Here is a 25,607-nt window from a genome sequence, read left to right on the forward strand (position 1 = left end):
GGTAGATAGATAACAGGTAAATAGGAGAAAGGCTGAATATAAAATGAGCAGCCAGATAGGTAGAAGGAAGATAAATGAGAAGAGTAAGTGGATGGTTATATGGGTGAAAGGATGGGCGGGAAGATAAATAAGTTGAAAGGTATTTCAATGGAGGGCTGGATGAGTAGATTGATAGGTGAGTAAATGGATTGAATGGTTGGTGGATAGGTGTGAGGGAGTGGAAACATGATGCACAAATGAAAACATTAACCAAAGTTAAAGATATGAAAAGAATCATGTAGAGAGAAATTTATACTACTGTAAAGTAATACATTTGAAAATAAAGAGACGATAGATCAATTTTAGCAAAATACGAAAGACCAAAATTTATAGAAGAGGAGGTAGAGAGCCTGTACAGACTATGAATGAAGTACAAAAAAATTAGTAAAAGCATACCATTATGGAAGGACCTAAAATATGCTTTTGGAGATGAATTTTGTCTAGCCTTCAAACAACAGAGTATTGATATATTATTAAACATATTACAGATATAAGAAAAATAGGTACGTTTCCCATACTAGTTTTTTTTTTAAGATTTTATTTTTTTCCTTTTTCTCCCCAAAGCCCCCCGGTACATAGTTGTTTATTCTTCGTTGTGGGTCCTTCTAGTTGTGGCATGTGGGACGCTGCCTCAGCGTGGTTTGATGAGCAGTGCCATGTCCGCGCCCAGGATTCGAACCAACGAAACACTGGGCCGCCTGCAGCGGAGCACGCAAACTTAACCACTCGGCCACGGGGCCAGCCCCCCATGCTAGTTTTTTGAAAGTAATATGACTCAAATAGCACAACAAAAATCATAGACCTATTTTTATTTTGACTATAGATGTGAAAATTCTGAATAAACTATTCACTAAAAGAACCAACAGTGCATTAATATAAGTATACCCTCAACATGATTAAGGTCATTCCAAGAATGCAAGGATGGTTCAACAAATGAAAATTTAATAATATAAGTTATTATACCAACAAATTGGAGAAGAAAAATCATTACATGACCAGATGCTTAAAAAGCATTGGATAAAATTCAGCAGTAATTTCCAATAGTAATTGTAAATGGATAAAAAGGAAACAACTCAAGTGAGATAAAACCTATTTATCACCAAACTCAACAAATGTCATTTTATACAACAGGAGACATTGATTTTAAAATAAAGAACTAGACAGGGATAGATGCCCTTGCCTTTATTTTCAACATTATTTCAGAGGTCCTACATAATATAAGAAGACAAGAAAACAAAGTAAGTCATGGAGTTGGAAAAAAGAGTCTAATTTATTGTCATCTTCAGATAATATGATTATATATGAAGCCAAAGTAACTCCATTAAATATTGTTATACTTAATAAGACAATTTGGTAAAGTAGTTGAATACAGGACAAAATTGATAACTTTTTATTATGCTACTCATAATTAATTACTTTGATGATAATGTTTTCCACTTACTATTCAATTTTGGGGTTCCATGCACTTCAGTCCACAACGTGAACAGCACTTCTCTGACACTGGGCAATCATCATCCCGCAGGCACTTGGGTTTATCAATCTTGGAACACTCTGTGGGCTTGCGTGGGCAGAAACCTGCTTTGACTTTATGGGGTAAAGCAAGACACTTGACCTTGAAATACTTGATCATAGTTTGAGACAAATTTGAGGAATCTTGGGAACATTAAATAGGGTTTCCTTCTGATCAAGCCTCTTACCCTTCCCCCAGAGTAGGAATAGAGTTGAAGAGACAGAATATCAACTTTGTGTGGGTAACAATTTCAGGATAATCAAAAAGTTTTGCCATTGCCAACTTATAAAATCTGATAAGATTCCTGCCTGTCCCTACAGAATTAACGGGTTGGAGTTATCAGATCCCAGAGTACCGGGGATAGAAGGAGTATTAAAGAGCATCTAGAACTTCCTTGTCTTATAAATTGTAAAAATTGAGGACCATATGGGGGAAGTGAGTCACTTAAGGCCATACAGAAAACCAGTGGAAAGTTGAAGTCAGTTGAAAAGGCTTTTACTCCTTCTGCCATAGCATGCTATACCTCAAAACACTGACAATCCCCAAGACACTTCAAAACACTGAGCACTATGTGGGGGAAGGAGCTCTAGTCTTAGAGACTGCAGAGTTCACTTCTAGCCCAACAGCATCTTGCTACCAATCTTTCCCCCAGCACACCTTGCAGGATGTGAATATGCTGTGCATGCTCTGAAGTTCTATGCAGACATAGGGGCTTACTAGGAATATACCTAATGGTTATGATTTTTTTTTGTATGAATAAGTGAATATTGTCACCTTGTAGGCCATTGAAGAGTGAGACTCAGAATAAATAAGTTTTGGGGAATGATTGGCTTTGAAGGATAGCACAAGAGTCTCCCAAGATCAGGAGGGCAACATGAGAGCATTGGTTAGGCATTAAAAGAGAAAGGTTCCCAAGAGACCTCTACAGTCAACCTAAGGGGTATCCCCTGTTCCATGGGACAGCATGGCATCCTTAGCATATGCCCAACAGACTTTGGGAAGTATATCCCCAGTCCTTACCTGTCCAGGCCGTGGCACAAACAAAGCCACATATGGATTCACAACATTTTTCAGTTTGGGGACAATCGATGTCACTCTTACATAAAGCTGAACACATCATACGATTCTTTAAAGGGAAGAATGGGCACTGTCCTTTCTTGGCTAAAACAAGAGCAGATGTGAGCTCCTTCAAACCCCACCCCATCCCATCACCCTTGAAACAACTTTCCTTCTCTTCAAAACTGGTATCTCTTTCTGCAACTTGGTTCACTCTATTCTGTCCACCTACATTAGGCTATAGAGGAATGAGATGCCTCACTGTATCATGGGATGTAGTAGAGAGTTACGCTTGGTGTTTGAAGCCTCAAAGTCAAGTCCCAGTCCTGACACTCAATGAGTGATTTCAGTTTCCTTCTCTATAAAATAGGAGTAACTATGTGAAGTCTACATAAATCAGTGTAAGCCATTTTACAGGATTCGGTTTTATGTTGAATGAGGAGTGACGTGATCTGACTCATTTTGAAAGGATCATTGTGGTTATTGTATTGATAATAGATTATAAGAAGGGAAGGAGAGAAGCAGCGAGACCTGTTAGGAAGCTGTTGCAGTAATCCAGGTGAGAGATGACACCTCAGATCAGGGTGGCAGCTATGAGGTGGGAAGAAGTGGTCAGATTCTGAATCTATGTTCATGGTAGAACTAAAATGATTTCCTAACTTAATGGATGTTGATCAAGAAAGAGAGGCATCAAAGGTGATTTAGGAGTTTTTTTCAGCCAAGATGGGGAGAACATGGATAGAGCAGGTTTGAGGTGGGAGAGCAAAGATTAGGGTTCCAGCTTTAGACAAGTTAAGTGTGAGGTGTTTGTGAGATCCAGATGGAGGTGCAGAGTAAGCAGTTGGATTTGGGGACTCAGATTCGAGCTGGAGATACAACTTTGTGGGTCAGTAGGACAAAGATGTCATTTAAATCCATTCTTCAAGATTTTGTGCATGTCTCCTGTTTTCCTCATCTGATTGCAAATTCTACAAGGACAGGAAGTGTTTCTTTTTTTATTCTTCTTCAAGTCAAACTCAGACAGACTGTGGTGTGTTTAACTCTCAGAGCTATTGTCGGGTTCTCTCTTGGGCCCACAAACCAGCCCAAGCCCATTTTCCTTAGCCTCTTCTTCCTGCTGGCTCCTGAGAGAGAACCAAGGTCTTGTCCACAGTGCCATGATTCCTTACAGACTCCCACAAAGGGAAGCTTGTGATTCGAGTTTCATCACATCAGGCCACAGGATTTCCTCAGGCATTCAGGCTCACTGGGCCCATGGAATTAAAATTCTCGCTCTACTTCTGACCTACTGTGAATCCTTAGGCAACTAACTTTACTTCTGTGACGCTGTTTCCTCATCTGTAAAATGGTGGTAATGGTACACTTATCAGCCCGCCTCACGGAAACTAAGGTCAAAATTCTAATGCTGCATTGTAAATCACACAGTGCTACATTTTGAAGATCAACAGTCCACCATCTCAATTTGTACTATTTAGTGAGCCCAAACTACTAGATGGCCACCATGTCAAATCTTTGTGTCTTTGATCACATATAATCCTACCAACAACTCGATGAGGTATTTGCTATTATTCCAGTATTACAGGGGAGGGAACTGAAACTCAAAGAGGTGAAGAAATTGGCACCAAGTGGGAAGAGTAAGATTTTAATTCAGATCATTTGGCATCTAAGCTCTGTAGGACACTGTCTCCCAACATTACTGGTGATGGTACTTTATACTAAGGAATGAATCTGCAGTCTTCACCTTCACCCCGCCCTACTCCTCACCGACTCCATGTTCTACTGCTGCTCCATGGGATTTCAGAGCTGGCCTGTCTATGCTTCATTCTTGAGTGAGTCCTCAGGTGATACTCAACAGGTCAATGTAATGAGGAAACATCTGCTTCCAAGGGGTAGACCTGGCTTTCAGGTCCCCTTGGCCAAAGTTTATTGACACTTTATGTGTACTATCTCATTTTTTGGCACAACAACTTCATTAGGCAAGTATTATTATTATCCCCGTTTTATAGACAGGAAAACTGAAACTCATAAAAGGCAGGCAACTGACCCAAGACCAACCAGCCAGTGAATGACAGAGCTAGGACTTGAACCAAGGCAGTTTAACCCCAAATCCTGAGCCTGTAAGTGTGCTGGAATACTATTTCTGCTTAGACTAGGCCCTCAGATCGCCAGGGATGGGAGACTTACCCGCTAATGAGCAAGCCGTCTTGCAGTCTTCCCTGTTGAAGAAGTTGTTGGCATTCCCATCGCAGCCTCTATATGCAAAGGGTTTGCATAAATGATCTTTAAAGTCAAAATACCAGTGTCTGGCAGGACTTTCACAGTTTCCTGGGTCTAAGGGTAGCGAGCAGGGTTCTGAGGGCAAGAAGCAAAAACGGAAGAACATAAAGGGGAGCAAAACAGAGAAGGGGTCAGGCCCTCAGCCTTTGTAGAGTTCATGGTGTTACTATCCAAGTCACAGAATGAGCTATGGTCCATAAGTTCTAGTCCTAGCTCTACTACAAATACTCTGTTGCACAGCATCTCTGAGTATTATTTCTACCTTGCAAATGATACAGTGAAGAGCACACAAGAATGCTTTGGAGCTGATCTTTCTTCTCCACTGCTCTGAGCTTTGGGAGGGCAAGACTTGTTCAGCAACTATATCCAAAGTGCTTAACAAAGTGCCTAGCACACAGAAGGAATGAAATCCTGAGGAAAAAAGAACAGCCCCTCACGTCTGGAAACTGATCCGATGCTCATGGCCAAGCCATGTTGCTTCCCTGTTGGACATAAACAATCTCACAGGACATTCACATCAAACAAGGTCACTCTGAGACAATGATAAAGTGACACCAAGCAAATATCACTGTGAAACCTACAAAATATCAAACACCTATGAATGATTTGTGCTTCTCTACCAACTTCAGCTTTATCCTCACTCTAGCCTGCCCTCTATAGATAAGATTCACTGAGATACTCAATCACAGAAATGCCCCCGCTTTCTGACAGCACCCAATCTAGAGCAAACCCCACTTCCTTAGTTGTTGTTAGTGCCATTCATTGGGTTCCAACTCCAAGCAACCCTGTGTGCAGCAGGGCAGAAGCCTGCCCAGTCTTTTTTGTGCCCTCCACTCATCTTCCGGTGCTGTATCAGACAATGCTCTGCTGCTGTTCGTAGGGTTTTCATGGCCAATTTCCTTAGACTCTCCCCCAAATTACCCAAGCAAAGCCTCAATCCTAGAGTAGATTCTAACAGCTTCTTCCTGAGATGCCTCATGTTGTCTATGTTAAACATTCGACTTCACTACAACAAGTAATAAACCCAACTTGTTCAACTACAAGTGTGTTCCTGGCGGTCTTTGGCCAAAGGGCGTTGGCAATAGGTATTCATTGAATGAATGAATCTATATAAAATGCATAGTTCCCTATTATTAGATGTTCAATACTTCGAGCTACCAGAAAACCTCCTTGAAGGGAAAAGGATCCAAAAACAACCCTAGCAACTAAGTTGACTGAGGTTTATGTTTGCCACAGTGCCAACAATAGTCTCTTGATCCACAGTAAGCATGAAACAAGTATTAGTTATTCGTGAATGACTGAACGTTGGACCAAAGAATGTGGGACCAAACATTAATATTATCCTATTGATGCCCACCATGCCTAGACTCATTGTTTGTACTTAAGAGTTGGTAGTCTAATTAGAGAAGCAGAAAAGCATGAACCCTGGCTTCTTTGTCCTGCCATTCAAGGGAATCATTCAGCCAGTTCTGGACAGAGAAGGAAGTAGGACACCTCAAGAGGCACCGCTGCTCTCAGCCTGGATGCCACTACCTTGATATGGATCCATGCACTTCTTTCCACAGGCGAAAGAGCAGCACTTCAGGTGTTCGTGGCAGTTGAAATCTGTTTTGCATGAGTCTGGAAGTTTACTTGTACAGGTAAGCCTCTCTTTGGGGCACTCACCTGGTTTGTCTGCAAGAAAGAAATGTCCAAATTCACCTCCCTTGAGAGTTTCAGCTGTCTCTCAATAGTGAAATTCTCTCACCCATATCCTCTACCTTCCATCCTCAGTTTCTGCTCTGCTTGTATTTAGGGACTGAGCCTGCCTCTCACCACTCTTAGCCCATTCAGATAGATCTGAATCAGGAATTTATGCCCAGGTAGAACTGAAGGGGAAGCATCTTGAACTCCAGGGCAGGGGGTTGGATAAGAACCAAGACCCTTGCCTTAAATTCAAGATCTTATCTCTATTTTAGAAACTTGATATTTTAATGCCTAATTCCTCTGCCTCCAGTATCTTAGTTGACAGGGGAAATTAATTAGTGAGGAGTGGTGGAAATATCATGGAAATAGAAGTCATGAGGTCTGATTTTGACTCCTGACTCCTTGTGAGCTCAACAGCAAAGTGCCACTATATGACTTCGCAGTTACCACTAAGGGTAGAAGAAACGGTAGAGTGGAAGGAGCATTGTACGCAAGACAGATCTGGCTTGGGAGCCTGACTCCAATACAACTAGCTAAATAATCTTGGAAAAAATGTCTTTCTTTTGTCTAAGTCATAAGTTTCCCATATGTAAAATGAGAATTACAATCTCCACCTCACAGGCTGCGTATAAGGGTTAAGTGGGATGATACCCATAATGCACTTATCACAGTGCCTGGCACATGGTAAGAGCTTGGCAGATATGGATTTGCTTCACCCCTGTTTAGGGCTAGACATGGCTTCTTGATTTCAGTGCTTGTAGTAGGCAGAATTCTAAAGTTGCACCCCCACGATTGTTCTCCTCTGGTTATTGAATCAAATGCTCATTTAGGTACTGCTGTGAAGGGATTTTGTTGATGGAAATAAAGTCCCAAGTCAGTTAATCTTAAGATACAGACATTAGCTGACCCAATATGTTGAGTCCTTTAAAAAATTTTTTCCTTGATTGGTACAGAAGAAGAGGTCAGAGAGATTCATACTATAAGAGGAATCCAACTGCTATTAGTGGTTTTGAATATGGAGGCAGCTAAGTGCCTAGTGAGGGTGGCCTCAAGAAGCTGACAGGTGGTAAGGGAACCTCAGTCCTAAAATTGCAAGGAAATAATTCTGCTAACAACCAGTGAACTTGGGAGAGAACACTGAGTCCCAGATAAGAACTGCAGCCTTGGCTGACACCTTGATTTCAGCCTGGTGAGAACCTGAGCAGAGAACCCAGATGTACCACATTAGACTTTTGACGCTTCTTAATTTGTTACACAGCAACAGATAGTTAACACAATGCTTGATATGGCTCCATGGCTCTAAACTGAGCATCTCCCCAGTGGAATCTGACCAGAGAGGTATGATAATTTAGAATACTACTAAGTCTTGGAATCACAAAATTTTAGAATTGAAAAGATCATATTTATCATTAGTATCAACCTCCTAATTTCATAGGTTAAAAAAAGATTAGGTCAGATAGGATAATACAGTGTGTTAGGGGCAGGTCTAGGACTTCCAATCCATGACTCACTCCAGAAGCCCCACATCTTCCCTGAGGACTGGCCACTAAGACTTTTAGCACTTTCCAATTATATTTCTTACCTCCATACCACTCTTAAGGCACCCTCCAAGGATGACTTGAAGCTAAGAAGAGTACACGGCTCCTAATCTGGAGTGTACATTGAAATCATCTGTGCATCTTTCAGAAAATATGGACAGTGGACTGAATTAGAATCTCTATACAGTGAGGCCTAGGGACTCAAATTTTTAAAAGGATCTCAGGTGATCCTGAGCAGGAAATTGGGCACCATGATGTAGGCTACTACTTGGGAACCTGTTCTGGGTTTGGGCACAGACAGAGTTAAGCAAATCAAATAGGGACACCTCCATAGAGGTGAAGAGGCACAGAAACCTTGGCATTATGGAGACAAACTTCCCCTCTCACTAGTGTGGACTCCAGCCAGTTCAACCTTTTTCCTGCTTCCTGGGGCCACTTAAACCTTTGTTTTGGTTCCAGTTGTTGTAGCTCCTTCCCCCACTGTCAGCTTGAACCTCACTTACAATCCTCCTTCCTCCTTGTCACCCTTCTCAGCCACTTACCTCACATGTACAGTCTCCTCTCTGATACATACCTCACGGGGTCCTCTGCAGTTACTGAGGATGCTCCCCAGACTTTGGTCTCAGCCCAGCCCTGTCATTACTTGACTCATAGTTCCTGAGTGATCACATCCATTCTCATGATCCCAACTGTGATTCCAATATCTCCCTCCAGACCTATCCTCTCTTCCAAGCTAAAGACACTTATATCCAACCACCTGGGGAAAACATCATTTGGGCATCTTATAAGCACCTCTGTTCCAACATGTTTAAAACTGAACTAGAGTCTCCCCATATCTAAGCAGCACCTTCCTCTCTCTATTTCCATCTTGATCTTTGGCATCAACAGGCCCCCAGTCTGTTATTAGAACCTCAAGATTCACTCCTCCCTCTCCATCACCCCAGCATCCTATCAGTCATGGACTTGAGTCAATTCTGTCTCCTAAATCTCTCTCCAAACTCCCTCTCTTCTCTCTCTTTACTATTACTTCCTCAGGTTGACTCCTGACCTCCTCCCATCTCTCTCCTCAACTATTGCAACAGCCTCCTCACTGGTCCTCTGCCCTCAGGCTCCTGCCTAGAGACTGATTAATTTAAAAAATTAAACTTGGAAAAGATACATACCAGGAAAAGTTAGGGTAATAATTTTGGGGGGAGCAGGTGAGGGAAGGATTTGAAGAGCCCTGGGTGAATGAGTGGGGCTAGTTCTCTGAAGCCACAGTAGAAGTGGCCTCATCCAATACGAGTCCTTGTCTTTTGTCTAACCCTCAGTCCCCAAGAACACCTCCTAAGCAAGAATGGCTGCAGCTTTTCTGAACCCACGTTTGACTTTTTTGCCCAGCGATGCAGATGTCTGCTCCAAAGAGAGGGAGAGAAGCACCAAAAGCGCTACATTTCTCCAGGAGAAGGTGGAGCTATGGAGAGGAAGCTGCCTGTGTGGGATGAGAAAAGAGGCAGGGGTTAAGCATGAGCCAGAGAGAGATCCAAAACACATGCAGAGGAACCTTGGAGATGACCCATCAATTCCCTTAGTTCACGGATGAGAAAATCAAGACGCATAATGGCGAAGGGATCTCTCTGAGGACACGTGGCGAGTAGGGCAGGACCTTCAATCCCAAGACCCTCTCAGTGGCCCCACACTCTGCCGTGGTCTTTAAAATGTCCTACCAGACAATTGCCCACTGTCTTGCTCCTGAGTGAGAGGCCACACTTGAATGATCACAGGGATTTGTCTGGAACAGTTGCAGGGCTGGTTTGCCCACACTCGCTCCTGGGGCAACTCCAGGCACTAGTGAGCGTCTTTTCTTTGCACCGCTCATGACAAGAGACTGATGGTATGAGATTTGCAGGAGGAGTTGGGCATATCCCACTGGGACTTAGTGCCCTAGGAGCAAAAAAGATCCCAGATGACCTTGGGTTGACAAAGGGATCCCTCTTATTCTGTCTGGTGTTATCCAAGCCTAGGAGCTTATGATACCCCCAAACAACCACATAAACAGATGCTGTTCCCCTACTCCTTCAAACCTCCATTTTCCATTTGGCTCTTCCTGGCCCTTATGTATTTTTTCAGTTTATCGTGTGAAGAAGCGATATACCTTACACTGTTACCTCTCTTGGAGTAAACGCATTTTAAAAACAGCAAGAGAGAGAGAAAGAGACAGAGGCAGAAAAGAAGGGAGAGAGAGAAAGAGAGCAAGTGAGCGAGAGAGAATGTCTTTATGCCAAAGTATGCATCTCTAATATTGGTGGAACTTCAGACATTGAGAAAGAAGTAGAGTCTTTTCCAGAACTCCTGGAGCCATATTATGTTGTTGCCTATGGGTAAAGTTCATGGCAGTTTATCCTCCCCCCCCGCCTAAAATTTGAATCCTGTATCCTTTCCAAATTTTATAAGATGCCTGGACTGTTCGATAATGGGAATTATGGCCCCAAACACAGTGATCTTGATTTTGGTCCTGGCTTGGCCACTTATACCTGTGGCTGTTCCTTGGATCCTCACTGTCCTCATCTAGAAAATGGGAATGACACAACCTACCTGGAAGCTTTGTTGTCATTGTAAGGATTAGATGAGATAGTGTGAAGACTATTCATGAAGTGGTATGGAATGGCCAAAAAATTAGCGTTTGGTGTTGGACTCGGTTCACATCTGGGATCCCCCACTTACCAGCTATATGGTCTTGGCTCAGTCGCTTAAACTCACTGAGCCTCAGTTTTTCATAAAACGAATAGTAGTAACACGAAATTCATAGATATGAAAATTGATTGAACTATTGTGTAAAGTGTGGTGACTAGCATATAATTAGTGCTTAATATATTTTAGTCAGTAAACAAATAATAGAGTGAATGCAAAAAAAGGTGGTACCTGTTGTCTTTTTAGCTTTTGAGTTCCTAGTCAAAGACTGTGTATGTCATTACATCAGTTTCCCCAAAAGATTAGCCAAAAGGCCCTATGGTGCCTTAAATTCTTAAGATCAAGTCACTCTTTTGGTTTGAAATTTTACCCTTTAACTAGTAACACCTACTAACCTGGTCTTGAGAATTAGTTGATCAGATTAGCTTGTAGTCAGTTAGTAGGAAGCAGAGCTCATGGAGTGGCATGGGGGAGAGACACAGATAAATAGGATTGCCAAATATAATATAGGATGTCTAGTTATAATTTTTAGCATAAATATATCCCAGGCAATAAAGGACCATAGTTATACTAAAAAATTATTTGTTGTTTATCTGACATTCAAATTTAGTTGGTCATTCTGTATTATTATTTGCTAAATCTGGCAACTTTAAAACAGAATTAATCCATTTTGATTGGAGGGGGATTTATTTGGGCAAGAAACTACGAAACATGGGCCCTGTGGAGAACAAATCAAAGTGTACGGAGGTGTTGCTCACTGGGGCCTCTGGAGAAGTAGGTCAGACCTAGAAGGCATCGGCACAGAGTGCTGCAGAAATAACAACACAGTAGGAATGGAGAGACGTTGACTGAAGTCCAGGTTCCACCGTCAACTCACTATGTCAGTTTGGGTTGTTTATCTCAATCCACGCATTTGGAAAATGAGTGCGTTCAACTAAATCAGTCCTACTCATGCTGGCACACCCATAGCCTGGAGGAAGCAGGAGGATTTTCCAGACGGTACACAGGCGCAGATAGATTTAAGGACATTATGTCCTGGTTTGTAAATTCCACATTTACTTTTCCTAAGTTGGTCAGCCTGAGAAAGAGCCTGCTGCAGTCTGGAGTTCTCATTTGCTATCTTTCTTTCATAAAGTCCTTCTTCTTAAAAAAAAAAAAAAAAAAAAGAGGGGGCATACTTCCCACCTATCTCTTGCGTGTCCCCAAAGTGTAAAAACTTCTGAGTTCCAAACAAAGCAACAATTTGAGAATGCTTTTCCTGAGGATGCTTCCCCAAGAGCAAAGCAAAGAAAGTGTGGGTGAGAAACACTAAGGGGTCAGTACCTTGTTTTACTAAGGTGACAAACTCATAGCAAGTCGCTGTCCCTTTAGCTCTCTATCCTAGAACTAGGATTCAGAAATGTGATGGTTGCTACAGGTATGTGTATTAAAACATTTATTTCAATTGAAAACTGAAGTCAGTCTCTGTGGGAGAAGGTCATCTGATTTGGTTGATTGAGGACTGACTTTGCCAATTCATTGATCTGGTTAACACTTTTCCATAAAAATCCTGAGTTAAATCTGTGACATCAAAGTTAAAAAAGGAAAATATTTAGAGCATGGAATAAGGTAAAAGCATTTTATAAAAAAATATATTATCAAAGTTAATTGTACTCAAACCTTCCAACACTTACAGAGTATATGAGATTAAATAAGATGTCTAAATAAAAGGGTAATAGGTATAATTAAGGACATTATTAATCATTCGGTAAGTGCTAGTAAAGCCTTTTTGGTAAACTTTCCAAAAATTAAGAAAATCACTTGTGATTTGTGATCAGTATTCTAATTACTAGGAAACAAATTCTTTTAAGTATAAGGTTTCCAATTCACTGCCTTTATAAAAATTAAAAGAGGGTTTAATCCAGTTGTTGGTTAATATTTAAATTTCATCATTAAAATAATTTTTTTATTATAGAGCATTATGTGATTTTTGGCAACTTACTGGAAGTTCAAAGAACCAAGTGACACACCTGTAACAAAACTCCTTGCGTTCCTGTGCACTCACATATCATTAAGAGATGCACCACCTATAGAATTTTGTGTATCAATAAAATTTTGATTTATCAATAGTTTCAATGTATTTATTTATATATTTATTATTGTTATGTTATTTGGATAACAAATGGAATGAAAAAATCAATCCATAAGCAAAAACTTTATTCCTAGAGTCTTATGGTCACAGTAAATGAAAAAATTAAATTTTAATTTATAAGTGTTTTTATTGCATAGCAGTATGAAAAGGTGATGAATAAAAGACTTTTGAGCCTAAGATTATATTCCACTAGATTAAAAGTCTGTGCAGCAAGAGGAATGGAAATAGGAATTCGAGGAGAAGAAGTGTTGTAAAATTTCCAACTGTCAAAGTGCTTTTCATGTATTTTTTAAATGGATGATTGTGGGTATCAAATTAATATGGTATTTTGACCCCAAGGGATTCATTTTTAGAAGTTATGTAGCAATTTTTTAAAACTATTAATATTTACAGCATGTTTGCATAATGCACTTGAGACTCATGCATGTTGTTGTGTGTTGTTTCTATCTTTTTACTGCTGAGTTATCGTCCATCAAATGGATGTACCAGAGGTTGTTTATCCATTCACTAGTTAAGGGACATTTGTATTGTTTCCAGTTTTTGCTGTTATGAATAAACCCCCTACAAACGTTTGCATACAGGATTTTGTATGAACATAAGTTGTCACTTCTCCCGGGTAAATACCAGGAGTGGGATCGCTGGGGGATATAATAAGCATTGGTTTATAAGAAACTGCCAAACTGTTTCCCAAAAAAGCTGTACTGTTTTGCATTTCTACTAGTAGTGTATGAGAGTTCCACTTGCTCCACATACTTGCCAGCACTCAGTAGTGTAAATGTTTTTATTTTAGTCACTCTAATAGATGTGTAGTGATAAAATTGCAAGATATTTTAAGAGATTCAAGTAATTAGCTTGAATTTCTGGAACCCTAAGAATCGAAGTCGTTTAGAATGATGGCGGGGAGACTTTTCCTATTTTCCCACTTCCCCTAGGATAATGTTTCAAACCCAGTGGGCTCCTCGGCCCCTGAGCCTGATTAGTCAGGAGTTTCCCCAGCACCCTATCATTGAACCTACCTCTTTGCCCAGTTTCCCCGCATGGCAGAGGTTGCTCTTTGCAGTAAACTGAGGAGCATTTTGCAATGGAAAGGTCTACAGATGGCCAGAATCTGGGGGAAGAATGTGAATTTCCAGGTTACAACCTTTGAGAACTACAGGTAAGGCCCCACTATGACTCTACCATATCCCACTACCCCTTCCTGCTCCCCCACTGGGAGCACACCCAGCCTCAGGTCCTGTTTCCGTGACTGAAAGCTCCTTGCTCATGTCTCCCTCATCCCAATGGCATGGCGTGTCTCCTCCACGGCTACTCAACCAGGAATGTGTTTTTAGCCTCAGTCACCGGGCAGGAGACCTTGAGGAAGGCAGTTAGCTCCATGGGTCTCTTTAATACGCCTTGCCCTAAGCTCAGGCAGAGTAAGTAGACGCCTCCTCCAAAGACACAACCTTCTAAATAACTCCCACTCAGCTGTCTGCATTCTTATTAGACTGAGGAAAGGCAGTCTCTAAGTGTGGAGTGTGGATCACTGTATATCTCTATAGTGTGTTATACAAATATCTTAACTCTTTCTAATTTTTTTTGTCTCTTTGATCTATCAATAATTGAGAAAGGTGTGTTGAGGACTTTCAGTACAGCCATAGATTTCTCAATTTATGCCTGCAATTCCATCAGTGCTTGTTTAATATATTCTGATTCTATTGATTTAGGTAAATACGAATGTATTCCTGGTGAATTGAATCTTTTATCATTATTTAGTGACCTCCTCTCTATGCCTAAAATAAAGATTCATCTTAGAATTTGCCTAGAATTTTTCCACCTTTTTGCTTTCAACCTTTCCATGAACTTGTTTTTTATTTTTTAAATATTTTATTTTTTCTTTTTCTCCTCAAAGCCCCCCGGTACATAGTTGTATATTTTTAGTTGTGGGTCCTTCTAGTTGTGGCATGTGGGATGCCGCCTCAGCATGGCTTGATGAGCGGTGCCATGTCCATGCCCAGGATCCAAACCTTTGAAACGCTGGGCCACCAAAGCAGAGCACGCAAACAACTGCTCGGCCGTGGGGTGGGGCCCTGAACTTATTTTTAAACCGTGTAAATCTACATTTAAAGAAAAATCCAGTCTTACAATCTTTACCTATTAACTGACATTTATGGACACTAATGACCTATTAGGATTCATTTCTACAACCTTATTTTAAGTTTTCTATAGTCTATCGTCATTATTTGCAGATCCTGTATTTGTAAATTTCTTTCATTTTTGTTTTTTTGTCAAACAACTCAATAGCAAGAAAACAACCCTATTAAGAAATGGGCAAAGGACTTGAGTAGAAATTCCTCAAAAGAAGACATATAAATGGCCAATAGATATATGAAAAAGTGCTCAACATCACTAATCATTGGAGAAATGAAAATCAAAGCCACAATGAGATGTCACCTCGCATCTCGTTAGGATGACTATCATTAAAAAGACGAGAGATAATAAGTGTTGGCAAGGATGTGGAGAAAAAGAAAATCTTGTGCCCTTTTGGCGGGAATTTAAATTGGTGCAGCCACTGTGGAAAACAGTATAGAGGTTTCTCAAAAAATTAAAAATAGAGCTACCATGTAATACAGCAGTCCTACTTCTGGATACATATCCAAAAGAAATGAATGCGTTATCTTAAAGAGATATCTGCACCCCCATGTTCATTGTAGCATTATTCATAATAGCCAAGCGTCCTAAGCGTCCATGGATGGATGAATGGATAAAGGAAATGTGATATATATGACTATTATTCATCCTTAAAAAAATTCTGTCATCTGCGTCAACATGGAGGAACCTAGAAGATATTATGCTAAGTGAAATAAGCCAGATACAGAAAGGTAAATACTGCATGCTCTCACTTACATGTGGAATCTACAAAAGTTGGACTCACAGAACCAGAGAATAGAATGGTGGTTACCAGGGACAAGGGGGAAGGGAAATGGGGAGATGCTGGTCAAAGGGTACAAGCCTTCAGTTATGAGACAAATAAGTCCTGGAGATGTAATGTACAGCATAGTGACTATAGTTAATAATACTGTACTGTATACTCAACATTTTCTAAGAGAGTAGATCTTAAATGTTCTCAATGCACAAAAAAAGAGGTGACTGTGAGGTGGTGGGTGTTTTAGTTAGATTGATTGTGGTAATCATTTCACAATATATACCTATATCAAAATATTACAATATACACCCTAAATACAAACAATTTTTATTTGTCAATCATATCTCAGTAAAGCTGGAAAAAGTTTTTAAAAAGAAGGTTTCACTGGGTATTCAGAACTGGATTAACAGTTACTTTCTGCTAGCACTTTGAAAATATATTTCTACTGTCTTTAGGCTTCCCTGGCAACTCTGGAGAAATCTTCTGTTGATCAAATGATTTCTTTCTTTTTGTTTTGTTTTTTTTTACTTCAGTTATATATTTCTGGGTATGCTATTTGGTACTTTTTAAATATTCAGGTCATTTTTATGTTCTCTTTGACTAGTCATGCTGTTACTACCATCTTTTGTTTTCTTTCCTGAGCACTTTTATTTGCACTCTGTATACAATAATACCAGTATCTGAATCCTTTGTGAATCTCTGCTATTTCTCTTGACTTTCTTTCATCTTTTCTTGTTTTCTTAAACTGTGTGTGAATTTTTTTTCTTGAGAGCTCTTATATTTAATCAAAGCTTGTCTTTAAAGGTACTTTATCGATAGAATTTCTTGGAATTCTGTATTTAAGAAAGCATTTCCAAAATCAGTTTGTTTTACACATTACCCTAACAACTCAGGCTGTTTTGAGTTGAATTCATAGCTTCAGATTTCTCAGACTACACACATGCGCTAATTCCTGTTCCATTGTCATGTAAAGAAATTAGCCTGTAGTTAAAAATTCTTTTTTTTTTTTTTTTAAAGATTTTATTTTTTCCTTTTTCTCCCCAAAGCCCCCCCGGTACATAGTTGTGTATTCTTCGTTGTGGGTTCTTCTAGTTGTGGCATGTGGGACGCTGCCTCAGCGTGGTCTGATGAGCAGTGCCATGTCCGCGCCCAGGATTCGAACTAACGAAACACTGGGCCGCCTGCAGCGGAGCGCGCGAACTTAACCACTCGGCCACGGGGCCAGCCCCTAGTTAAAAATTCTTGGAGGAGTCTTTTTTCCCCACTCTACTGAATGAATAAATAAAGTGTGGAATGTATATCCAATGGAACATTATTCAACCTTCAAAAAGAAGGAAATTCTGACACGTGCTGCAAGATAGATGATCCTTGAGGACGTTATGCTAAGTGAAATAAACTAGTCACAAAAAGACAAATACTCTATGATTCCACTTACATGAGGTACCTAGAGTAGTCAAATTTATAGAGACAGAAAGTAGAACGGCATTTCCAGGGCCCGAGGGAGGAGGAAATGGGGAATAATTGATCAATGGGTACAGAGTTTCAGTCTTGTAAGATGAAAAGACTTATGGAGATGGGTGGTGGTGATGGTTGCACAACAATGTGAATGCACTTATACCCCTGAACTGTGTAGTTAAGAATAGTTAGGACGGTAAACTTTGTATGATGTGTATTTTTCCACAATTAATAATAAAAGAAAAGACACTTTTGATTTCTGCTCAGAGATGTAGAGAGCTGAATAAACCTCCCAAACTTGCATTGAAAAAAGCTGGATGACTTTTCTTGAACTCACCAGAGTGCTAAGATCACAAGGCAAACAACCAGTCCAGAATCTACGGAAAGACAGGCACCTGCAGGGAGAGATAAGCCATGAGTATTGATTACCTGTAGGACATCCAGCCAGGCACCAGTAAGAAGAGTTCAGCTAGGGTGGTTGGCAAATTGCTGGAGGCTGAGCGTGCACTGGCAAAAGAAAGTGAAGTCCCTGGGGCTGCAAATACCGGGGAGGAGTCCACACCCTCTTGTAGACTTTTTCTCCGGGAATCCCACTGGGCTTTCTTAGAGAAGATTTTTAGAGTTCTAAAAAAGTCTCCCTTGTGGTACAGAACTGGGGAGGGGACAGAAGGGCAGGAGCCACTACAGAAGGGGCGAGAAATTCTATCTGGAAGCTTTCCTTTCTTTCCTACTGAGCGAAAGCTTTCATGTTGGGAGAGAGGAGCACACTATTGTCCTAAGGGTTCAAGTAAAATCTCATTGCGGCTGTGGGAGGGGCAAAAATATTCACCAGATTCAGAACTTTGTCCTGGGGCTGGGGGAAGGGCAGGATCACTAAGAAGACCACATCTCTAAGACCCAGGGACACCATGTGTGCGTAAGACTGAGGCTTAGTCAGAACAGACCCCAACCACCCCCACCAGGCTGAAAGCACCAGTGACAAGTAACTCGGAACAGTCATTCTCAGAGACACAGCACAAAGCTGAGAGTGGAGCAGTCATCTGGAAAAAAACTCTCTGGGACCCCAGCTTCACCCTAAACACAGGTATGTGTGTTCTGAAGATGGAATTTGAACTTTGCGGTGCACTCAAGGTTGCTACAGCGACAATAAACCAATAAACCACAGACTTACCCTGGCTCTGAATTAGATTAACACTGACTCTCACACTAAAGGCTAGTAGAAGAAAGGTGAGCTCATTCCCAGGGATAAAAACTATTTCCTGGTTCTGGTTCATTGTCTCTCCCACTGAACACAGCTATAAAAACCGAAAAGTAAGTAATTGTAGGCAAGTTGGGAAAGAAGATTACAGTTCAAGCACCACATTACTGGCCATGAGTTTGCTGCGATTTTTTCCATCTGGTATCCCCAGGCCAACCTGGAAATAAGTGCTAGGGTGCAGATAGAGAACTTCAAGAGAAACCCTCTAACCTGGGCTTCATGCATGGGAAAGGGAATTTGTAATGCTCAGAAGGGGGCCAGAAATCCCCTGTTTTTTCTCTTTCTCTCCTTTGTTCTTCTGCACCCTAGCTCCTAAGAAATCCTATGGTTGTGATGGCAGCAGTGGGTACTGGGCAGGTGGAAAGAGCCAAAACTCGGAGGGAGGGAAATCTTCCTCTGTTGGGTGCAGCTGTACTTCTAAAAGAGTGGGTGGACCTTCATTGCCCTGTTTGTTTTTTCTCTCTTTGTTCTCCCACCCCTTGCCCTGGAAGTGGATGCAGTTATGCAAATGCCTAGCAGAGCAGGGTAACCAAAGCCCCAGCTGTTAGGAGCCTTGGGGAAGCAGAAGGTACTGGGGAGATCACAGGGAGGGGGAGCTCAGGAAAGTGAACTTATGCAGTTGTTTATTTACTCCTGGATTCACCTCCAAGCTGTGCATGTATGGATGTGATCCTATTTGACATACTTTGAGAAATGAACTAACAGATACACCACCACCTGGGTCCCAGACTAGCCACTAGGTGGTGCCTATGCAGGGAAGACCTAAATGAACTGGAAAGGCTTTGAACTGAACCAACATTGGAACCACAACCCACAGAAGACAGATGAACCTTTCAACCTGAACCTAACCATTTCAGTTACCTTTGAGAACAAAGTATCAACCTTCTCTATTGGATTTAAACAAGACCCAGAGTTTCATAATATAATATTCAAAATACCCCATAAATACTCCAAAATTACGTAGCATATGAAAGAAAAGGAAAATACCAACTCATATGGAAAAAGACTATAAAAAGACTCCAATTTCAAGGTGAAATAAATGTTATATTTATCTGACATAGACTTTAAAGCAGCTATTATAAAAATTCTGCAGCAAGTAATCATGAACACTCTTGAAACTGATGGAAAAATAGTCTCAGCAAGGAGACAGAAGATATAAAGAATGAAATGGAAATTTTATAAGGGAAGAGCATAATGGAAATTAAAAACTCACTGCCTAGGCTTAATATCAGAATGCAGATGACAGAGAAATATCTAGAAAACACTAAAGATTCCACTAAAAAACTTTTAGAAACAGTAAAGGAATACAGTCAAGTCGAGGGATACAAAATCAACATACAAAAATTGGTTGCATTTCTATACACTAACAACGCAATAGCAGAAAGAGAAATTAAGAACACAATCCCATTTACAATTGCAACAAAAAGAATAAAATACCTAGGAATAAACTTAACCAAAGAGGTGAAAGATCTGTACACCTAAAACTATAAAACATTGTTGAAAGAAATAGAAGAAGACACAAAGAAATGGAAAGATATTCCGTACTCTTGGATTGAAAGAACTAACATCGTTAAAATGTCCATACTTCCCAAAGCAATCTATAGATTCAACGCAATTCCTATCAAAGTTCCAACAGCATTTTTCACGGAAATAGAACAAAGAATCTTAAAATTTGTATGGAACAACAAAAGACCCCGAATAGCCAAAGGATTCCTGAGAAAAAAGAACAAAGCTGGAGGTATCACACTCCCTGATTTCAAAATATACTACAAAGCCATAGTAACCAAAACAGCATGGTACTGGCACAAAAACAGACACACAGATCAATGGAACAGAATTGAGAGCCCAGAAGTAAACCCACACATTTATGGACAGCTAATATTCGACAAGGGAGACAAGAGCATACGATGGAGAAAGGAAAGTCTCTTCAATAAACAGTGTCGGGAAAACTGGACAGCCACACGCAAAAGAATGAAAGTAGACCATTCCCTTACACCATGCACAAAAATCAACTCAAAATGGATTAAAGAATTGAATGTAAGACCAGAAAACATGAAACTTCTAGAAGAAAACATAGGCAGTATCCTCTTTGACATCGGTCTGAGCAGCATATTTTCAAGTCCCATGTCTGACCGGTCAAGGGAAACAAAAGAAAAAATGAACAAATGGGATTACATAAAAACAAAAAGCTTCTGCACAGCAAAGGAAATCATCAACAAAACAAAAAGACAACCTAACAATTGGGAGAACATATTTGCAAACCATATATCAGATAAGGGGTTAATATCCAAAATATACAAAGAACTAATACAGCTTAACAAAAACAAAAAAAACAACTATCCAATTAGAAAATGGGCAAAAGATCTGAACAGAGATTTCTCCAAAGAAGATATACAGATGGCCAACAGGCATATGAAAAGATGCTCAACATCATTAGCTATCAGGGAAATGCAAATCAAAACTACAATGAGGTATCACCTCACTCCGGTCAGAATGGCTATAATTAACAAGACAGAAAACAACAAATGTTGGAGAGGACGTGGAGAGAAGGGAACCCTTGTTCACTGCTGGTGGGAGTGCAAACTGGTGCAGCCACTATGGAAAGCAGTATGGAGTATCCTCAGAAAATTAAGGATAGATCTGCCATATGATCCAGCTATCCCACTGCTGGGTATTTATCCAAAGAACTTGAAAGCACAAAGGCATAAAGATACTTGCACCCCTATGTTCATTGCAGCATTACACACAATAGCCAAGACTTGGAAGCAACCTAGGTGCCCATCAAGGGACGAATGGATAAAGAAGATGTGGTATTTATACACGATGGACTACTACTCAGCCACAAAAAGTGATGAAATCTGGCCATTTGTGACAACATGGATGGACCTTGAGGGTATTATGCCAAGTGAAATAAGTCAGAGGGAGAAAGTCAGATACCATATGATCTCACTTATAAGTAGAAGATAAAAACAATGGCAAACAAACACATAGCATTGGAGATTGGATTGGTGGTTACCATAGGGGAAGGGGGCAGGAGGGCAAAAGGGGTGATTAAGCTCACATGTGAGGGCATGGACTATAATTAGTTTTCGGACCGTGAACATGATGTAATCTACACAGAATTCGAAATATATTATGATGTACATCTGAAAATAAACAAATAAATGAAAAAAAAAAAGAATGCAGATGACAGAGAAAAGAGAAGGAACTTAAAGACAGATTAATAGAAATTATCCAATTTGAACAACAGAGAAAAATATACTGAAATAAGATGTACAGAGTCTCAAGGACAATGACAAAAGTTCTGACATCTGTGTCACAGTCCTGGAAGGAGGGGAGAAAGAGTACAATGCTAAAAAAAATTTGAGGAAATAATGGCTGAAAATTTCCAAATTTGTTAGAAGACATAAGCCTATAGACTCAAGAAGCTTGTGTGAACATTTAAGATTTACTCTCTTAGCAACTTTCAAGTATATAATACACTGTTATTAACTATAGTCAACATGCTGTATATTAGATACCCAGAACTTAGCTTGTAACTGGAAGTGTTTAGCATTTGACCAACATCTCTCTCTTCCCCCAACCCTTAGCCCCTGGTACCTACTATTCTACTTTCTGTTTCTATGAGTTAAGCTTTTTTTAGATTCCACACGTAAGTGATATCATGCAGTATTTGTCTTTCTCTGTCTGACATTTTTCACTTAGAATAAGACCCTCAAGTTTTGACCCTGTTGTCACAAGTGGAAGATTTCTTTTTTCTCATGGCTGAATAATATTCCATATTCCATTGTATATATACACCACATCTTCTTCATCCATTCATGCATTGAATGGAACTTAAGTGGTTTCCATATCTTGGCTGTTGTGAATAATGCCGCAGTGAACATGGGAGTACAGATATCTCTTCAAGAACCTGATTTCATTTCCTTTGGATATATGGAAAGAAGTGGGATTGTTGGATCATACAGTAGTTCTATTTAACTTTTTGAGAAAACTCCAGACTATTTTCCATAGTGGCTGTCCCAATTCACATTCTCACAAACAGTGCACAAGGGTTCCCTTTTCTCCACATCTTTGCCAATACTTGTTAGCTCATGTCCTTTGGATGATGGGCATTCTAATAGATGTGTGGTGATATCTCATTGCGGTTTTGCTTTGCATTTTCCTGATGATGAGTGACGTTGAGCATCTTTTCATGTACCTATTGGCCATTTGTATTTCTTCTCTGGAAAAAATAGACAAAGCAATCATAAAATTTGTATGAAGCCATGTTTTTAAATCATTGTTTTTTTGCCCACTGAGTTGTTTGAGTTCCTTATATATTTTGGATATTAACCTCTTATCAGATATATGTTTTGCAGATATTTTCTCCCATCCCATAGTTTGCCTTTTAATTTTGTTGATTCCTGATTTTGCCACGCAAAGATTTTTTACTTTGATATATTGCCACTTGTTGATTTTCATTTTTGTTGCTTATTCTTATGGTGTCATATCCAAAAAGTCATTGCCAAGACCAATGTCAAGGAGCTTTTTTCTATGTTTACTTCTTAGAGCTTACAATTTCATGTCTATGTTAAAGTCTTTAATGCATCTTGAGTTGATTTTTCTGTATCTTGTAAGATAGTGGTCTGATTTCATTCTTCTGCATGTAGTCATCAAGTTTTCCCAACACCATTTATTGAAGAAACTGTCCTCTCCCCATTGAGTATTCTTGGCTCCTTTGTCAAATATTAGTTGACTGTATAGGCAAGGATTTATTTCTGGCTTCTTTTTTTTTTTGGTGAAGAAGATTGTCCCTGAGCTAACATCTGTGCCAGTCTTCCTCTATTTTTTGTATATGGGATGCTGCCATAGCATGGCTTGATGAGCAGTGTGTTGTCCCAGGATCCAAACTCGCAAACCCCAGGCCACAGAAGCCAAGCACACAAACTTCACCACTATGCCACCAGGCCTGTCCCTTATTTCGGGCTTCATGATTCTGTTCTACTGATCTATGTGTCTATTTTATGTCAATACCAGACTGTTTTGATTAAAATAGCTTTGTAATATAGTTTGAAATTAGGAAGTGTGATACCTCCAGCTTTGTTCTTTTTTCTCAGAATTGCTTTGTCTCTTCAGGGTGTCTGTGGTTCCATACAAATTTTACAATTGTTTTTTCTATTTCTGTGAAAAATGCCAGTGGAATTTTGGTAGGGATTACATTGAATCTATAGATCTATCCAAAGGATCTATAGATGGCTTTGGGTAGCATGGACATTTTAACAATGTTAATTCTTCCAATCCATGAACATAGGATATTTGTATCATCTTCAATTTCTTTCATCAAAGTCTCATAGTTTTCAGTGTACAGATCTTTCACCTCATTGTTTAAATTATTCCTAAATTATTTATTGTCCTTGATGCCATTGTGAATGGAATTGTTTTCTTTGTTTCTTTTTTAGAGAGTTTGTTGTTAGTGTATAGATGTGCAACTGCTTTCTGTATATTGATTTTCTATCCTAAAACTTTACTGAATTTGTTTCCTAGTTCTAACAGTTTTTTGGTGGATTCTTTAGAATAGTCTATATGTCAGATTATATCATCTGCAAATAGAGAAGATTTTACTTCTTCCTTTCTGTTTGGATGCCTTTTATTTTTATCTTGCCTAATTGTTCTGGCTTGGACTTCCAGTACTATGTTGAATAAATATGTGTAAGATAGGATGAGAGAGGGCACCCTTGTCTTGTTGCTGAACTTAAAAGAAAAGATTTCAACCTTTCACCATTGAATATGATGACAAGCTGTGGGCTTGTCATATTTGGTCTTTATTATATTGAGGTATGTTCCTGCTCTACCCAGTTTGTTGAGTTTTTATCATGAAAGCATGTTGTATTTTGTCAAATGCTTTTTTTGCATCTATTGAGATGATTATATTATTTTTATCTTTTATTCTATTAATATGTTGTATCATATTTATTGATGTATGTGTTGAACCATCCTTGCATCCCAGGCATAAATTCCACTTGGTCATGTTGCAATCTTGAATATGCTGTTGAATTTGGTTTACTAGTATTTTGTTGAGAATTTTTGAATCTATATTCATCAGGGATATTGGCCTGTAGTTTTCTTTTCTTGTAGTGTCCTTCTCTGGCTTTGGCATCAGGGTAATGCTGGCCTCACAAGATGAGTTTGGGAGTTTCACTCCCCTCCAATTTTTTGGAGGAGTTTGAGAAGAATTGGCATTAATTCTTCTTTAAATGTTTGGTAGAATTTACTAGTGAAATCATCTGATCCTGGGCTTTTCTGTATTGGAAAATTTTTGATTACTGATTCAATTTCTTTCTTGATATTGGTCTGTTCAGATTTTTTATTTCTTCATGATTCAGTCTTGGCGGGTTGTATGTTTCTAGGAATTTACCCATTTCTTCTAGGTTATCCAATTTTTTGTTATATAGTTGTTCGTAGTGGTCTGTTATGATTCTTTGTATTTTTGTAGTATCAATTGTAATGTCACTCTTTCATTTCTGATTTTAATTATTTGAGTCTTCTCTTATTTTTTCTTACTTAGTCTGGTTAATGGTTTCTCAATTTTGTTTATCTTTTCAAAAAACCAGCTGTTAGTTTCATTAATTCTTTCTATTGTTTCATTTATTTCTGCTCTGATCTTTGTTATTTCCTTCCTTTGCTAACTTTGGGCTTAGTTTGTTCTTCGTTTCTAGTTCCCTGAAGTGTAAAGTTAGGTTGTTTATTTGAGATCTCTCTTTTTCTTAATTTGGGTGTTAATTTCTATAAACTTCTTTCTTAGAACTGCTTTTGCAGCATCCCATAGATTTTAGTATGTTGTGCTCCCATTTTCATTTATTTCAAGATTTTTTAAATTTCTCTTTTGATTTCTACTTTGACCTATTGTTTGCCCAGGAGTGTGTTAATTTCCACATATTTACTAATTTCCCAGCTTTCCTCATGTTATTGATTTCTGATTTCATACTATTGTAGTCAGAGAAGATATTTGGTATGATTTCAATCTTCTTAAATTTTCTAAGACTTGTTTAGTAACCTATCACGTGACCTATACTGGAGAATGTTCCGTGTGCACTTAAAAA

General features: G+C 39.5%; 1 protein-coding gene and 1 long non-coding RNA gene across 2 annotated transcripts in view; one reads left to right on the forward strand and one right to left on the reverse strand.

Moving 5' to 3' along the window:
• LOC124249100 (uncharacterized) overlaps nucleotides 1–9,547 on the forward strand; it is a 33,296-nt gene extending 23,749 nt beyond the window's left edge. The window contains exons 4-5 of the long non-coding RNA XR_006891269.1: nucleotides 6,448–6,522; nucleotides 9,417–9,547. This is a non-coding gene — a long non-coding RNA (uncharacterized LOC124249100). The remainder of the gene's footprint in view (nucleotides 1–6,447; nucleotides 6,523–9,416) is intronic.
• On the reverse strand, nucleotides 805–9,639 carry WFDC8 (WAP four-disulfide core domain 8). Its single transcript, XM_046679900.1, has 5 exons — nucleotides 9,468–9,639; nucleotides 6,416–6,556; nucleotides 4,790–4,957; nucleotides 2,570–2,710; nucleotides 805–1,623 (listed from the first exon to the last, which is right to left on the reverse strand). The coding sequence occupies exons 1-5, from the start codon at nucleotides 9,637–9,639 to the stop codon at nucleotides 1,484–1,486; spliced, it is 762 nt and encodes a 253-aa protein (XP_046535856.1). The 3' UTR covers nucleotides 805–1,483.
• Nucleotides 9,640–25,607: the final 15,968 nt, after the last annotated feature.

The sequence above is a fragment of the Equus quagga genome, chromosome 12, assembly GCF_021613505.1.
Source record: "Equus quagga isolate Etosha38 chromosome 12, UCLA_HA_Equagga_1.0, whole genome shotgun sequence".
Classification (NCBI taxonomy): Eukaryota; Metazoa; Chordata; class Mammalia; order Perissodactyla; family Equidae; genus Equus; species Equus quagga.

Coding starts and splice junctions, on each gene's coding strand:
- WFDC8 (XM_046679900.1), bottom strand. CDS start 9,639: ATGTGTTTTGGATCTCTCTCTGGCTCATGCTTAACCCCTGCCTCTTTT. Junction 4,958..6,415: donor GTGCATGGATCCATATCAAG/GTAGTGGCATCC, acceptor TCTTGCCCTCAG/AACCCTGCTCGCTACCCTTA. Junction 2,711..4,789: donor GACGGCTTGCTCATTAGCGG/GTAAGTCTCCCA, acceptor CTCTTGTTTTAG/CCAAGAAAGGACAGTGCCCA.